Source organism: Pseudochaenichthys georgianus, chromosome 3, assembly GCF_902827115.2.
Source record: "Pseudochaenichthys georgianus chromosome 3, fPseGeo1.2, whole genome shotgun sequence".
Classification (NCBI taxonomy): Eukaryota; Metazoa; Chordata; class Actinopteri; order Perciformes; family Channichthyidae; genus Pseudochaenichthys; species Pseudochaenichthys georgianus.
The window spans coordinates 32,583,514-32,602,114 of record NC_047505.1 but is presented as its reverse complement, the minus strand read 5'-3'; the positions used below and the strand labels follow the sequence as shown (position 1 = coordinate 32,602,114).

Sequence of the window (18,601 nt, the reverse complement as noted above, 5' to 3'; positions counted from 1 at the left end):
TAGACTGGCTTCTGCGTCCTCTCACTATTTAAGAAACAAAGCAACAAAAAAAAGGAATAAAACCTGAATGGTTTCCCGCATTATCTAGCAAAGGCTTTATCTTTTTCCCAAATAATGAGGAGTGAGACGATAAAAAAACTGTTTTAGAAACTTCTTGGTGTGGATTATCACCACTACGGTTACCTCAGCTTGACCCCGACCTTCACAAAGTAAGTACAACCTGCTAACTCTACTGTATTCAAGCAAATCATGGAAATACATGTATCTTGTTGTTGGTGTGAATTGGTTTTAAATTCACTGAAGGCTTGCAATCATTTATTTCGTAAGGCCCAAATGATCAGAACATTATGCTATAATGGAAGAAATGTTTCATATTAAAATGGTTAAAAAAATATGGAAATATCTCAAATGTAAAGTCTCACATTCTGGTCAACACTGTGTTTTCAGTTCTGTTAGAGACGTGTTCATGTCAAGGTGAACACAAACCACTGATCATTTACCTGCTCTATGTTCTTCAAAATACCTTTTTTATTAAGCTTATATTTATTTATTGTTTGTATTCAATCCACTTTAATTTCATCCTTTTACATAATATGAAGTTGTCTCTGTATTTGCTATAAAGAAAAACATTGAGTCCTCTATGAGTAATGTTGCTTATAACCGACGTAGAAATAGGGACGTCGACAATAGAGTATAGACAAAAAAAGTGAGTCTAATATTAATTATATAATTTTTATTAATAACAGTAGATGCATTTACTGTTTTTTACTTTAGCAGTGGACACAATGTGCTGAGAGGTGAAGGTTCACAAGTTGTTTGCTCCATCAGTTTGTGCTGCACATCAAAGAGATGTTAGGACAAAGTGATGACCCAAAATATTTGCTCTCTATACCTTGTGTTGTGTTCACCTGGAGTGGATGGAGGTGATGGGATGCATTCAGACATTTAGCCTGAACTGAACTCCATGGTACCCCCGAAAAAAATCCTACTGTAAAGTGAAGTCCAACCATTTCTGGTGATTGCAGGGTGTTTGTATACCAGCATGTGGAAACACTAAAGAAGGAGGTCGAGGAAGTGTTTAACAGAAAATACTTTGGCAACCAAAGGAAATAAACACAACTGCAAAGGGTTTTAAAAAGCTTAAATCATGGTAGATAATTTATAGCAACCCTTTGTAACGGTGCGGACACTCCCAGAGAAGAACCAAGTCCATCCCAAGGTTTCTACCCCCAGTTGAACAGCCTCAGCAGCGCACTCTTCCGCTTGTGAGTGCAACAGTAAAACACTCAAGCCATTTTCTCTGCAGGACACAGCCCTGTATAATTGGCCCTGGTAAATATCTTCTGAATAATTGAACAGTTGATAATAGTCACGAACAATGGATGGGAGGTTGCAGGGGTGAAACCGCAGTGCAGACACCCTGCCTCACCGCACATTATACCTCCATCACCACCAAGTGAGCGCCTCAGCCTCGTTCCTTCCAACGCTGGCCGCCCCATCAGTCAGCTGGACCCGGCCAGTCGCCTGCTAAGGCAGATGTCCCCACTTCATCATTAAATAGCCCTCTTAAAAGGCAGGCCATTCATTATGACCCCAGCCTGAAGAGTTTATTTATTCAGTTCCCATCCACCACAGGTGCATGGACGGGATGTCTTCTGTTTTAAATGCAGAAGGAAACATACCAAAGGACTTGAACGAACCTATTCTGGAGAAACAGCAGCAGGCAAAGCCACAGGCCGGCAGAGAGTCAGCCCAGTATCTGCTATTTACTGACAAATACAAGACACACATTTGCTCAATGGGTTCTTGCATTCTTGTTTTATTATTCTGAGTCATTGCTGCTGTTTCAGGCACACCATGACTAATGTTTCACCATTAAGGCATCAAAGGAAAATCGTTTTATATACCCTTGCGTGTGACAATGTTTATCAGGAGATGTTGAAAGTCATCATCATCTCAGTGTCTCATGGAGCAGGTGACACAGCTCTTTCAGGGTCTTGATGCCGCGGGATCGTATGTGTTTACTGTATTATTGTGTGGGCTTGTTGAGTGTTCTTGGTGTGTATGTGGTAATTATCGTGATCTAAATGCAGGCAGTGCAGGTGAAACTGGCTGTCTCCTAATTAATGAGTGGAGCAGATGGCCTCAGGTGGGCGGGAGCTGTGAACACACAGCGAGGCGGTCAGGTGGTCAGCACCACACACACACACACACACACACACACACACACACACACACACACACACACACACACACACACACACACACACACACACACACACACACACACACACACACACACACACACACACACACACACACACACACACACACACACACACACACACACACACACACACACACACACACACACACACACACACACACACACACACACACACACACACACACCTGGGCCATCACAAACAAGACAAGCCAAGCGGTTGACACAAGCCAAAGACATCTGGCCTGTGTGTGTGTGTGTGTGTGTGTGTGTGTGTGTGTGTGTGTGTGTGTGTGTGTGTTTAAGTGTCTGTGTATTTCCCCTGAAAGTCAACAACCACATACAGTGTTGTGCCTGTTGTCATGATTTGACCCTTTTGAAAATGAGCCGTGTCTTCTTGTAACCCCTCTTGTTGTACATGTATGAGTTGAAGTTTAAGATATTCAAATATACATAAAAGAGAACATAAATCATAGAAGAGTTTGTTATTCAAACTGTCTCACACATACACTATAATGTAAGACAGAAACAGTTGTTTTTCTTCGTCTACTATCTCTTACAGCGTATTATTTTTACAGCAGGTTGTTTATAAGTTCTGGCAGTGATGCAAAGTTACACCGTGTGTAAGGAGTCTATTTATATTTGTTTGTGTATATGAATCATATTAAGGGTTGAGCCTCTCCCCCCCAAACAGTTTATAGTTGTGCCTTCCTCCATTATGTTACTATGTTGCAGGTATAATTTTGAAGAGTTGTTTGTGTTTATTCACTTTAAATTGTCTTTTAATTTGTATCACAGCCATTCAGCCAAGAAACGCTCAAGGGGTCTATTTTGTCTCAGATGAAGTCATTGCAGTAGCTTTTCTTCCAGCATGAGAATACTAGCCCCTAATAGAAAAAGATCATTTCAAAATAACATAGAAGAGTAGACTCTTTGTTTAGCTTGTGTTTCAGTGAACAATACGCTACAGAAGAAGAAAGTGAGGGAGACATAATTGCTGGTTATATTGAGCTTTTGTGTTCATGATCAAAGCAAAGAAATGTTATAGGGATTGAGGAGACAGTCACATGTTATACAGAGTTACTTTACTTTGTTATATTTTCAGCACTGATGCTCACAGCAGAATGCAAGTGTACTCACTGCACAGATAGAGACGTAGTAAATAGAAGTAAATGTGTGTGTTTTTGTAATAATCGGAGCAAGGAGTAATGAAATATCTCGGCGCTGAATCTCTATGGTTTCACTGTTGTTTATTCTAATACCCAGTGGGAAAGACCACTGTGGTTCTGGCCTCCTCCTGCTCCTCCGTCCTGAGTGTGTGTGCGTGCGTGTGTGTGTGTGTGTGTGTGTGTGTGTGTGTGTGTGTGTGTGTGTGTGTGTGTGTGTGTGTGCGTGCGTGTGTGTGTGTGTGTGTGTGTGTGTGTGTGTGTGTGTGTGTGTGTGTGTGTGTGTGTGTGTGTGTGTGTGTGTGTGTATGTGTGTGTGAATTGGTCTGCTCTGTCCTGGTCTGTTCCACATGTGTTTGACATTACTGTGACAAGGCTGCCCAGCCTCTCTGGGGAGCTGGAGAATGTCAGAGACTCGAGCGGATAAGCGAACAGCTTCCCAACATCTGATGGAATGAGAAACACACTCGCTGCATGGCTGGCCTGCTGACGCCACAGCGTGGGAGCAGAGTCGAGGGTGGAGGCCAAGTAAAACCCCCAAATGCGTGTGTGTGAAAGATTACACTTTTTCTCCCATTTCCCTGTTTCTTCCCTACATGTGCACATATCCACTCTGAGTTCCAAGAATAAGATATACGGTGCAAAAGGACACCATCAACCCTGACCCTTCTTCACAGCTTGTAGAACAATCTATTAACTCTGTTTCCCAGCTTTTGTCATAACACTGTTTTGCATCCACAGGCATCTTTTCTTCATATTTCCATGCATCCCAGAGCAGGTGACATGCTCCTCACTACTTTATCATATTTAACATTCAAGACTCACCATTTACTGCTGAGAATTCCTTGAAATGATTTGTTGAATTGACACTTCTTTTTACAAAAATTACTTCAGCACATTCAGCACTGACAAATTGCACTCTCAATTATGCATTTCAAAAGGCAGGCATATTTCTAGTGCACAGAAACGCTTGATCATGAATGGAATAGGAAACAAATGCCCCAACATTGATGATGAATTAAGTATGTATAGACAAAGTGCTGCAAGCTGTTTCCTCCTCCTCGCTTCCTTGTCTTGTGCCTATTTCACCTCCTGCTCTTCCTACTCACCTTTTACTTCCTCGCTTGCCCACTGACCTCTGACCTCCTTTTGACCTTTTTCTTTCCTTGTCCTATTCTCCCAGCGGCACCTTTCACCCCCCTCTGCTTCACGGTAGGAAGTGTGTTCAGATCAGAGTCAGACACAGGAAGCAGCTGGGCTAATCTACAGTAGCGCTGAGCTATGTTTTAATCATCCAAATGGACAGGTCAGCAGAGAAAAAGGTTCATATTATCACCGTAACCTGATATAATGAATCCCTCCCTTTCCCTCTTCCCTACACCGCGAGGCCTTTATCACAGGCGGGAAGTAAACAAGCACAAAGGAACACAGAGGGGTGTATTAAGGCCTCCACTCCAAAGCAGTCTTCTCTGGATGTCTGGGAAAGTGTGTGTTGTAAAGGAGCATGCAGGCACAGATTGGGAAGGAAGGCACATCTCTCTCATTCGCTTTCCTCTCTTTTTCTCCCTCGGTGTACAGTATTTGTGAAATTAAAAAAGCTGTTATCTCCGGGAAACAGATCCTGTGCCACACAGATGGTTCCGTCTCTCTTCAAATCGGAGGCTGAGCTACTGAGTGCCGTTGTGTTACCAGTTGTGCAGACCTTAATCTCGGCTCCAGCCTTCCTTCCTCTGCCTCCATGTCTCCACACACACACACACACACACACACACACACACACACACACACACACACACACACACACACACGCACGCACGCACGCACACACACACACACACACACACACACACACACACACACACACACACACACACACACACACACACACACACACACACACACACACACACACACACACACACACACACACACACACACACACACACACACACACACACACACACAGACCATTCAACCCCGGACAAAAGTAATGGCTGTGTAAATGTATCTAGGAAATACACATTGAAGCTTTATAGTGCAGAAAGAGGAGGGTCAGAGATTTGCTCGATGTGTCAAAGAGCGATGGTCACTTTGAGGAGCGAGTTATCGCCTGGCATTTCAAGTCATTAGGAGTCTCAGCAGGTTGTAGGGTTGTGTTTGATGCTTTCCTCTCCGTCTTTCAAGTGCTACCTCTGAGAAAAATCCTCCCATTAAAGCCCTGACCTCTGTTATATATCATTTAAGGGAAGGTCTCCACATATAGACTTTCAGATGAACAGGTGTGTTGCATTTATGTTTGAGAACATAGACTTACATTTAACAGGATCACCTTGTGAAAACCCTGTGTCATTCACAACCTTGTGTCAATTTATAAAATACAGTGCAACCTTTAGCATATCAGGGGGAGGGAACGGGGTAACGTTAGAATACACATCCTTATTGCCCTGTCTAATGATTTGACAAACTAAGTAAATCACAATTGCAAAACAAAATGCAAAAGATCAATGAGTATCAAAGGAATGGCCAATAATCACATTTAATTAATCTCCTAACATGTGTTTTTTTTAATAAAAAAGAAACCTTAACATGTAATTAAAATGTTAATGCCATATTCTCATATCATTTCTCAAAGTTCTTATCGTCCCACAAATAACCGTTCCTTTATAGTGGCACTGTTTGCTGGCTACTTACTTTGACCATGACTTGACAGTTGGTCACTGTAATCTCCAATTAACTAACATGATCAGCATATTATTGGCACCACATCTTATTCCGTCCTCTCACTCTGTTATGCTGGTGGCGTCCCGTAGTCGGCTGGCGTCCCAGAGGAGGAGCTGGTATTTATTTCGGCAGCTTCCAGCATGAGCTGGCTGTAGGCTAAATGGAGAAACTGTCAAAGCTTCTCTCGAACCTGTCACATAGTGCCTTCCCTCCTCCGCCCCATTCTGTTTCCCACTGGTTTGTGTTTGTGTGTGAAGCCTATGGGGTCCTGTAGGATGAATGATACAGCACACCCTAACCATACCTGCTAATGTCAGCAGCTATTGTTACTGTGGCTGCAGGCCAAATGAAGAGGTATGAAAGCGCTGGCAGGCTGGAGAGTAGTTCAGGCTACAGACAGTTGTGTCAGTGCTGACAGCTCCATAGTGACAGAGCAGACATTTAACAATGAATGAAATGAAATACATGACATCAAGCAGGAGAATGACTAATCTGCTGTTCGTTTTCCTATCTTAACTCTAAGTGACAGCTCAGTGTCAGGTTTGTAACGGTGCACAAAGAATAAGAGCAGGAGCCGCGGAGAGAAATCGGCAGCCACAATTCTCACATTCAGTTTTAACACACACACATACTGTACACACACATTCACACGTAAAGATGTGGTTTATGAGGAGGAAGGACGGAGATGCTGCATTTGCCTTGGTGTGTATGTGTGTGTGTTGCCAGGGTCAAATCTAAGTATTTGGTTCTCCATAAATCAGCAGGCAGTAGCAGTGACGTAAGAACAAACAGAGCTGCTCTCTGCTGCAGCTGGCTGGAAAGAGGGAGAAACAGGAGAGAGGGCAGAGAGGGAAAGAGAGAGCAGGACAGCAGCTGTCAGGCCTCCATCGCACACCTGTCACACAGGAAGTGAGCGCCGGCCACTGTTTCCTGGATACACCTCCTCAAACACTGCTCCTGGAAGGAACTGAGGGACATCTGCTGTGAGGGGAGACAGACAGGCAGCCAGACTGATACACTAACAGATCAATACAGACATTGGCTAAGGACGAGGCATACGCGCTAAATAACATGAGCTTAAAAGAAAATACTGGGTGAAAAAATAATATGTTATTTCTTGTCAGATGCGTGTGTGTGTGTGTGTGTGCGTGTGTGTGTGCGTGTGTGTGTGTGTCCCGATTACGCACAGTTGAGAGGATGTTTGTGTTATTGCAGTGCTCTATGACAGACAGGTCACTCTGTGGAGACTCCAGCCTAACTCTCCCACAAATACAATAAGCCCACATGCCCTAAACTTAACATCGGACATTCCCACGCTTGCTCCTCTTAAACGCCCCTCCAACCCCAACACCCCCCCCCCCCCCCCCCCCCTGCTTCCCCCCTGTGACCAATATGAACTAATCCAGATGTCGTGATGCCGCTAACAGATGTATGCACTACTTTCTTTATATGGCACTGCTCCTTTACTTCCCTCATCTTCTCTTGCTACAGCTGTCTCTGATTTCCCCAGTCAGTCCGTCTCAGGACTCAGACCCCTCGCCAAAGTGATCAAAACGGCACTTGTTATCACTTGGTGCTACAGTACAGCTGATGAGGAACTTGGAGCGATTGTCTCCTGTTTTGTTTCTCCTCCCAGCCTCCAGAGTTGCTCTGTTGTGGCTGCTGTTGGTGGAAAAGCTTCTCTTTGTTTGTCAGGCTTGTCGGGTTGGGTCCTCAGGAGGCCCCCCTTGCCCTATTCCCAGGCTGCCCTTCATGCTGCCTGTATGCAATTAACACAGTAATTAAAAGCCTGATGAGCTAATTGGTGCTGGGTGAGGCTGCAGGTGTTTGGATCTGGGAGCTTATTTATGAAGTGCACTCATTGTAAACATCCTCTGACAGGGGATGACGGAGGCCATTTTCAAACCAGTTTTCTTTGTTATTCTCATTACTTTTTGTGTTAATTGTTGTTTTCATATGTACCTCATTAAGAATGTAATCCTCCTCTCTTTCTCTCTCTTGGTGTGCACATCATCTGTTTACATCCATTCCACTGTGCAGTAGTTTTTCAATTCTCAGTAAGAGGAAGGAAAAATGCTAAGTTTAGCCAATGTGTTGCATTACATGTTGAGATAATAGTTAGAAACAGATTAAATAAAACAAAACAAAAAGTTTCAGGTCAAAGGGAATTTAGTACGTTTATGTCCTAAACTCAAAGGCAACGTTTAAGGCTATTGCAGAACTCTATTTCATACCAGTGTATCAACAGTGTACTGGATATTAAGATAAATGATGTCTTGTTTAAAGGAGCCTATTAACTAAATTCATCTGAAAGAGGAATGATGACAGAAAATGGGATCTGACCGCCTGAGGCTGAGCTCTCAGCTGGCAACATTGGGCGCATGGCTGACAGGACGAGGGAAGGAAGATGTGGATGAGAGGAAACAAAGGAGAGTTATCATGCAGAGCAGAGGCTACGTGTTAACTCTCTCTGCTCAAGCCTGTCTGCCTTTCTGTTTTTCTGACCCATTCCCAGATGTGAACGCACATTCACCTCCTCATAGAGCTGTGTGTGTGTGTGTCTCTTTCTTGTCTCCAACTTCCTCCCCCATATCTCTCATGCACTGTGGCAGCTGTGCTGGTGATGGCTGTGTGCCCATGGTGCAAGCTGGCTGTGGGGTCCCAGGTGGCGCACATGACAGTTATTGATGTTCAGGTGTTCAACTCCACTCACACAGAGACCCTGGAGCCACACCCACACAATCACACACACAAACATATACAAGCACATTACACTTGCACAAGAGTATACACAGAAGACAGAAGCAGTCATGTACTTGCACAATTATGGACACAAAATGCATATTCTATTATTGCTGCTGAGGAAGAGTAAACAACACAAACAACAGAGAACTCATGCATACAGCTGTTGGGTTGTCTGGCGAGCAACCAGAATTACAGTCGGCAATGTGAGAGGAAAACAACAAGCTAGTTACTGTTCAAATGTATGCAGTCTAGTTTGTGTATGACTCCTATGGTCCGGTATTTGTGACCACATTCTACGTGTGTGCATGGTGGGATAGCCAGTGTTGGTACCAGTGCCCAGTACAGTCCTAACACACTCCAGATGTGTCTGGCTAGCTCTGGAGTTGTTCTTGGCACAGCCGCCTCGGCCGAATGTCACAAATACTTTCCTTTATTTAGGAATTGCTCCGAGTTTGCGGCAGGAGAAAAAAGCGAGGTGGGGATGGATGAATTGAGGAGGGTGAATCGAGCGAAAAGGGGAAAGGTATGAAAAGAGCAAATCAATTATTAGCAATGTATAAGGACAGAGGAGGGGGGGGGGACTAAGAGATATAGAAGGTTAGAAGATGGAGAGGGAGAGGGAGAGGGAGGATAGAAGGAAGAGGGAGCGGCGAGGGAGCCAGGCAGAAACGGCTCCAGTCTAGCATCTGGATTTTATTAGCAACCGTTGGGAAAATCTGAAAAGGAAGTTTTTTCTCTGCAAGCACGTCGGCAGCAGTGATATGTGCACATAACCACTTCACTGCCGACGAGAGGAGCCAAAGGAGAACAGATGGTCGCTAGAACTTCAATACAATTACATCAATAACAGCTTTCACAGATATAAGCACTGTGTGACAGGATCCCTGCAGCTCAGAGACACAGAAGTACAACTCCTCTCCACCCTTAGCACGTCTAGCCCTGGATACATTGCCTGTGATCTATCCCCACTCCCTGCCTGTCATCAAGTTATCTTTGTTTTTCTTGCCAGGTTAAAGAAAATATTGTAACTTTTGACCTAAATCTGTTGATTTGTCAATGGTTTGCTCATGGTAACCTGATCAAAGACATGAGGGCTTTGTCAGTGCTTATTAAGGAGAACCCTCCACCCCCCCACCAGCAGTTTGTTTTTTTGTTCAACATGTTTGCTCAGCCGGCACTGCATGTACTATCACAGGGATTCTCAAGTAACATAGGGAGAACATTTGTGTTTGTGTCCGCAGCATGAGCATATGCATTTGGTGAATTTATGAGCATGTGTGCATACATCTGTGTATCTATTTGTGTACGTGTATGTGAGTGTGTGTGTGTGTGCTTGTGTGTGAATGTACTGTACCGGCCTGTCTCCCACCCTGTCATTAGTGAGGGCTTTAAAGCCTCTGAACTCTAAATCAGCTCAAGATGAAGTGGAGTCTGGGATCCGTCTGCAGGAGCAGGCTGTGTGCTGACACGCACACACACACACACACACACACACACACACACACACACACACACACACACACACACACACACACACACACACACACACACGCACGCACGCACGCACGCACACGCACGCACGCACGCACGCACGCACACACACACACACACACACACACACACACACACACACACACACACACACACATGTTAGAGTTCAGACTTCACACTGTAAGGAAGGCATATATCAGATTATAGAAGTAGACGTACAATAATCTGTATTTGTAGATTGCTCTAGGTTAGAGGAAGATGGTGTATGTACTTATATGTGTTACTGATGTCAGCAGTCTTTTTCTTTTTAATGACATTTTGGCTAGTAGTGTGAAAGTGCAGGATGCTCTAGGTGCAGTATCCCCAAGTCTTAGGTCCAGGGCTACAATCCCCATGTTTTGATACGAAGGCCTGGTGGGAGGCTGGGGGCCAGGGGCTCAGGCTCTGTTTGTGTGGACTCCTCAGCGGCCTGATAGGGAACAGATGTGGGAAGGCAGGCGGCCGGGCAGCCAGCCAGAGCAGCTGGGAGAAATTAAAAACAACAGCATTCCTAGAGACATGGGGAATTACAGTGGGGGGGAGGGATGTAAGGAGCGAGAGACAGAGGGAGAGTTTTAGGGCTATGTGGTCACTGACGAGATTCTCTGTGGAGTACAAGAGGTTGAATATACGGGGGATTTAAGGGGACTGTTGTGCAGTGGTTAGCTAAAGCTAATACGTTGCAGCTGTATTTCCAGAGGAAGCACAGGCACACATGCACACAGTTAGGCATACAGTCAACAATAGGACAGATGCCAATGTGAAAGGAGACCAAATTGTATCTTTAATGGCTTGTCATGACATGATGTTATTTATCTGTGTATGTATGTTTGTTTTGATGGGTTTAATGAAGGCACATGTCATAAATCTATAACGAGACCCCAAAAGAAAGTTCGACAAACCACTTAATGACATCAAATGTGTGTGTTTGCAGTTATACAGTTCATGATCTGTGGTTTTGTGTGTCTCTCAGGGAATTGTTTTTCATCTTGTTTCATCATGGCACAAGGAGAGAGTTGAAGACAGAGAACATTTTTAGAACTCAGAGTGCAGACTGTTTCTTTGGTGAGCAATCTTTTAGCCCTGATTACGTCAAATATGCAGACATACAGCTGTTCAGAGAGTAAGATACAGACAGCAGAAGAGAGGAAGGTTAAAATGACTGCATTGTATTGTTTTATGTTCAGGCTAATACTCAATAGTGAGTGTTTGGGAAGTATCTGTATCCCGAGCAGATCTATTCTCAGCTGTATTGATCACAAAGTGGCTCCTCTCAGAGAGCCAGATACTAACCTGCGGGGTGAAACAGAGCAGCTTGCAGACAGGAGCATTCGTACGCTCCATACCTGGACCTTTAACCACAGGTCTGTTTTACCTGATATACCAATCCCTCTATATTCCTACTTCTCTCGGTGTGAGTGTTTCGTCCTTCAGCACAAAGCACAATGGGAGCACAGATGGCACCGGACGGGGTTGCAGACCAAGCAGACTTCCTGATGTATTAAAGTGAAATTCAGAGCATAGTGTGTATGTGTGTGCCCTGTCCCTGTAGCTGGTCAGATTAAACAGCTGTCCATAATCCCACGGTGGGAGCAGACAGACAGTACGGCCCCTTATCTTCCTCTCCTATCCTCTCAAAGAAGAGACAAAAATAGCTGTGTTGTAAACACAACATTTCACATCACCCTCTTGATCTTTTGATCAAACGTGGGCCCAGTTGTGTTCACTTGAGTGTAACCTCAGACTTGTCTATATGGGAAATAAACTACTCTCTATAGCACAGTCCTGCAGTACGCTCTGCATACAGTGGCACAGTATATTTGATCAAAGAGGAGGTTTACTGAAACACATGGCTGCCTCTCTACAGGAAGCAGCCCACCAATGTGGCAGCACAGAGAGCTTGTTTGTGTGTTTAGGAGATCTTTAAAAGAAAATGGCTGCATCTATTTATACCAGCGCTTCCCATCTGCCTCTATCTACCACCTTGTGTGTTTATGTTTAGTGCGTCTGGCATGGGCAAAACAGCGGAGTGCCCCTCGTGTTCTTGAGGATCACTGTGTCAATGGCCCTCGTGCAGCACACTCCAGAGTGGCACTCTTTAAATACAGACACCAGCTGTTGAACGCATCTAACATGAGCTCTCAGAAATAGGCTAACACCAAGGGCTGATGCCAACTGAGGCAGGAGTCCTGTGGAGGAAAACACTGGGTTTATAGTTAGCTCACGAGGAGTGAAATAAATAAAAAACTTTATTTTGAAGTTATTAATATTGTTAGTTTGTGACTACAATAGATTTAAAGTTGTTCTGATGTTTGAAAGGCCATGAGCGTTTGGAATTTCGTTTTTTATTATTAGTATAACAAGTTGTTATCTGCCTAATAATAACAACCCCTTTTCTGCACATTTTTTATTTCAATATTTCAGCACAAATAATACAAAAGAGGTCAATTGTTCTCTTGTCCTGCCTCTCATATTAGAGGATTTGCTCTTTATTTGATTCAAAAGTTTATATTTATTTTCTTTTTGGACTTAAACAAAACAAGATATTTGATGGCATTTTTGACGTTTCATAGACTACAGTTAATTATTTAATAAGTAAATAATCTGCAGATGAATCGATAATACAAATAACCAGTTGCAGCTCTACATGTGTCCCTGTGTTCATTGCAGAAGCCTATCTCCTGTGCACATTACAATATGAAATGTGAAATAAGCCTTTTGTTTGGGATCCTTAGAGATCAGACTCAGGTTATTCTTCTGTAATACATTGAGAGACAGAAAAACAGAGAGAAGAGATTTATCGGGGATCAATGAATGCCACATCAAGTCTATGATGTTGTTTACATCTGCTTTGCTTGTGCATAAAAGATCTTAGATTATAAATGCATTTGTTTACTACACTTAATGGTGTTGTGTTGTAGTGCAGAAACACACACATTAATGTCTAAGATATAAACCGAGCTGCATATTGATTTTTTTATTGCAACGCACACATTCATTGCGTTCCCTTCCAGTTACACACATGTACACCTACTCTAAAGCGATCTCCTCACAGGCTGCAAAAGTCATCACACCTCCCAGCTCAAGTTTACATTGCTGGAAGATCTGGTTCCAGCAGCTGCACCGACACTCGGACATAGACATAAAGACAGTCAACATATACATCACAAAATAACAGACATGCTGCTTATGTATTCGGACTTGTGTATGCAGTTGTGTGCATGACAAACACACACTGTATGTAGGGACTGGATGAGGCCCTCTGGCACAAACACAGGTGTGTAAGGCCACAGTCCTCACACACTTGTGGCCCCAGAACATCCGTGTTATGTTTTCTTCTCATGTCCCAACATCCTTTCCCTTCATGCAACAGAGCACGGGTTGCCTTGTTTGGTGCTGGCAGGGTGTCTGGCAGAGGACAGTGAAGCTTCTGGTAGCAGGACGGCACTCTGCTGAAAGCCAGGCCACAGTGACGGACAGCAGCAGATCCAGCTGCACTTGTCACTGACTGTCAAGCCGGCTGTCTGAACTAGGGGACGAGAGGGGACAGGCGGGGAAGAGTGTGTGCATGTGAATATATGTGTGTGTGTGTGTGTGTGTGTGTGTGTGTGTGTGTGTGTGTGTGTGTGTGTCTGGGGGTTGGAGGTTACAGTGGAGGGGCACTGATTGGGATGTCAGAGCTACATGGAGTGTATGTGTGTAAGAGAGAGAGAGGGAAAAGAGAGGGGGGGTTCAGTGAGCAGCAGCTGAGCGAGTGAGCAGGTGTTACTGTATGTCTCCCAGGCCCATGAATCTCCAACAAGAGAGACACAATGGAAGTTTGGATTCATTTCCACTCCCTGCATTGATTTGTTTTGGCTGTTTTCATGGGGCTTCTGGTTTAAGGAAACAATCGATGGGTCCCAGGTGAAAATGTCAGTGGTCCTTAACCAGCTGTCTCCACTTTGTAAATAGGGTTTTTTTTCATACTGGAGCACCATGTTGATGATTCTCTTCTTTTTGTTCTCCTTCTTTCAAATGGCAGGTAGCAGAGTGCAGAAGGTTGGAACAATGCCAGATTCACCTGCGGATGTGAAAACCCAACCCAGGTCCACCCCACCCACCATGCCTCCTCCACCCCCGGCTGTTAGCCAGGCATCCAATCGTAATGCTTCATTCACCCCTGCTACCAGTAAATCAAGTAAGGACCCTTTCATTACTATTTTATGTGAGGTGCCAACTCTTCACTGATTTTGAAACCTTCCTTCTCAACATACTGTAGATGACATGCATATCTAGTGTTGTGTCCAGATGAAAACTGTGCTCTATTGAGGTAACCAGTGGCCCAGAGGTTAATATGGATATCAGATACATCAGTGATCACGACTGTATGTCCAGGGTTTGATTCCACGGCACATTGTCATTCCCAGTCTCACTCTCCCTTTTTTCACATCAATTATCAACCAAACTCTTTTTAAATGGTCCTTAATTTGCCTTGAAAGTGAACTTGTAAGAATGCTTTTTTACTGACGATGTTTCAATGTGTTTTTAAGCTCTGCGAAACGCTAAAATAAAAGGATTCACTCATCAGTCTGTAATAAATTACACAATTTAATACACTTTTGAAACTGCAAGGAATCTACAATGCACTACACGGCCATTTGTCTCTCTTACATCAACTATCATGGACACTTTATATGCTTGTGTGAAGGGAGAGAAATGACAAATATGTGTTTCTTCCCTGTTGAACAAGTGTTGGAGTCATTTGTGTGTCAGGTGTGTGTCTCTACAAGCATCTATCCGTGTGTGTCTTCTGGTGTGTAGAATGCCCTTGCTAGTGGGACAAGTGTCTCTGAGCGCATGTGCGAGTGCGGCTGTGGCATTGTGTGGTCATGTGTGTCCGTGTTGTTTACCAGCTGGTTGGGCGGCGATGGCTAGGGTGGCGTTGCGGTTTATAGACTACTTTCTTCCCTATATAGCAATGACAGGCCATGTTGTTTCACCTGTTGTGGCGGGCAGCCAGCAGTGTAGCTCTCTCCCTCTTCTAAAACCAGAACACAAGCGCTGCCTGTTGGGATCACATGGGTAAGTCCATATGTGTTCAGGCCCTCGACCCAAAGATTAAAGCAACAAGAACTATATATAATAACTAGAATAATTCAGCAAGTAAACTGTATGTAGTCTTGTTTTCCTGTATGTTTACAACATATAGTGGTGCAGTCCACAATAGCTAAGTCCTGTAAATGCATTTTTCTATTTTTATATGATGCGCTTATAAAATTATAGTTTTTATGTAGTTTAAGAGCTTTCATATGCTACCATAATGAAATGCAATCATTAATTTATGAGTACATTTATATATAGTTTGATTCAAATTAGAAAAGTCAGTTTCATTTTGTCAAAATTTGTTCACAAAAATGTCAAAAAAAAAAATATGACGAGACCAAAGATGGTTAAAAAGGGTTTTCAGTTTTCACTAAATAACTCACATAAATGAAATATATACTCAGCATGCATTTGCACGTGAGTGTGTGTGTGTGTTTGAGCTATTTGTGAGTTTGTTTGTGCCGGCAATACAAGGACTATGTGAGTGATTATATATCTGAGTGCCGAGTCTATTCTAAACCTTAAAGCTGCAAATCTACTTTCAGCTGGTGGACATGTGTAGGGCCAGATTTAGCTACACACCTGCTATTGGAATAAAAGTAACACAGGCCACGGCACTATTTTTGGCACCTCTTTAACAAGTTCCTCTTATAGTTCTGTCCTAGTGAGTGAGTGAGTGAGTGAGTGAGTGAGTGAGTGAGTGAGTGAGGGAGTGAGTGAGGGGGAGAGGGTGAGGGTGAGGAGCAGAGTGGAATACACTGATACAGGGGGAGTTGGAGGGGGGTGGGGGTCAGATGGTACCACTTGTGAGACAGCTGAGGTTACAGCAAACACACAAACAAACACACTCACACACACAGCGCTCAACTGGCAGAACCACTGAAGTCATGATGTGCATTTCATGCCACAGGCTTCAAATGTAAGTCTTTTGTGTGCTTTACTAATATTTCATCTTAACCACACACTCCTCTATCAGCAGGATATGAGTGCATCTGCCCTCATCACGCCCCCAGATCTGTCAGATGCCCTCAGGACTCTCAAAAACGACTGACCCAATTCACGTATTCTCTTCCTTCTGTCTTTGATCTGCAGTGCTGAATGGAAGCAGCCACTCTCCTACATCGCTGAACGGTGCTCCGTCCACTCCTAACGGCTTCAGTAATGGGCCGGCCATGTCTTCGACGGCTTCACTGTCCAACCAGCAGCTCCCGCCAGCTTGTGGCGCCCGGCAGCTCTGCAAACTGAAGCGCTTCCTGACCACGCTGCAGCAGTTTGGCAACGACATATCGCCTGAGATCGGGGAGAGAGTGCGCAGCCTCGTGCTGGGACTGGTGGTAAGTTGTGATCAGATTCATGTGGTACTACTGTGATTAATCTTTCCAAAATCACACATTTATATCCATTTATTCATTCATATATTGCATACAGTTTGCCCACAACTAAATTGTTTAATGTTGGGCACAAAGAATAATAACCATGGATTTACATGACTAACTTAAAAAAAATCCTTGTTGTGACTCCAGCTACTCTGTAGGATAGTGTTGTATTAGTTTGTCTCTTTGTGACTCTGCCAACCCTCCGTGTTGTCTTTGGGCAGAACTCCACCCTCACCATCGAAGAGTTTCACTCCAAACTTCATGAGGCCACCAACTTCCCTCTGAGGCCGTTCGTCATTCCCTTCCTGAAGGTAAATACTGATTGATGTTTATGCGGCCAGTGTTCAGGACTGTGTGTGTGTTTGTGTGTGTGCAGACACTGTATGCATGTCTTTCCTCTGTGCTACTTCATATTTCTCCCTCCAAACAGAAATAGAGAGGCTAAAAAGCAAACCTTGTATTGATTGGAAACCTTTATTGTGTTTACTGTAGAAAATGTTGAGGTGTGCTTGTGATTGTCCGTTTGCACAATTGTTGTGTGTGTGTGTCAGACCCCGTGGCATGTGATGAGCCTCCACATCTGGGATATTACAGCAATGGCTGCGTTCTATCAATCAGACAGTTCTGAGAGGGCTATTTGACAGCACTGACACACACACACACACACACACACACACACACACACACACACACACACACACACACACACACACACACACACACACACACACACACACACACACACACACACACACACACACACACACACACACACACACACACACACACACACACACACACACACACACACACACACACACACACACACACACACACACACACACACACACACACACACACACACACACACACCCTGGAGGGAGAGAGAGAGAGACACATGGCAGAGGAAGGTGTCAGGAGACCTCTCTTATCTCATCCTGTCTCTTCATCTACTTTCTTTTTTCTCTCGCTCTAATCTGGCATTATTTCACTCTCACCCCATCTATCTATTATTCCAGCATGACTTTCTAGCTCACCTCTTGTCCACCTAACACGCTGCTCTACTGTTACATCAGCTCAATCAATCTATATCCTTCCTTCTACAATGTATTTCACTTTTAATCCAGAGTTTTCTGTCTTCCCTCTCAAAGGCAAACCTGCCCCTGCTGCAGAGAGAGTTGCTGCACTGTGCCAGGTTGGCCAAGCAGACCCCAGCTCAGTACCTGGCCCAACACGAGCAGCTTCTCCTGGACGCCAACGCCAGCTCGCCCCTCGACTCCTCCGAGATCATGTTGGAGTTGAATGAGCACGGCAAGAGAAGGACCCCTGACAGGTAGCGTATCTCCATTAATTACAAAAAACACATACAAACACACTTCAGAGGCGGATGCGCACACACTTTGCAGACTCTTGTCCACGCTCTGTTTTATACGACTTATTTAGAGGTATTTTAGAATGCCAAGTGACAAGAGGAGGCTATACATCTTTGGTGCGGGAGGCGGAAGTCTGGATATCCCCGATGCCAGGTTGGCTCTGCCAGCTGTCTGGGAGGGAGGGGTGAAATAAATGCAGTGTCGGAAAACAAAGAGAGTGTGTGAGAAGAGCAAAGAGAGAAAGAGAGACAGACAGGGAAGGGAAGAGGGAGTTAAGTACTGTAACTGTCCTCAGCACAACCCAAAGACAGAGCGTAAAACCAACAGCGAGCTGCAATGGTCCCACATTTCTCAAGAAAGATGTGCTTTTTTCCATTTTCT

The 18,601-nt window shown here is 44.2% G+C and overlaps 1 protein-coding gene across 6 annotated transcripts in view; it reads left to right on the top strand.

The window, feature by feature from the left end:
- cbfa2t3 (CBFA2/RUNX1 partner transcriptional co-repressor 3) overlaps positions 1-18,601 on the top strand; it is a 42,824-nt gene that overhangs the window by 9,806 nt on the left and 14,417 nt on the right. For 3 of the 6 annotated variants that reach the window (XM_034110135.2, XM_071206726.1, XM_034110119.2), the window contains exons 2-5: positions 14,411-14,566; positions 16,564-16,805; positions 17,069-17,158; positions 17,999-18,180. In XM_034110135.2, coding sequence (XP_033966026.1) covers positions 14,411-14,566; positions 16,564-16,805; positions 17,069-17,158; positions 17,999-18,180 — 670 coding nt within the window. Of the gene's footprint in view, positions 210-14,014; positions 14,301-14,410; positions 14,567-16,563; positions 16,806-17,068; positions 17,159-17,998; positions 18,181-18,601 lie in introns of those variants that run through there. The other 3 variants (XM_071206728.1, XM_071206735.1, XM_071206732.1) reach the window with 3 other exon arrangements.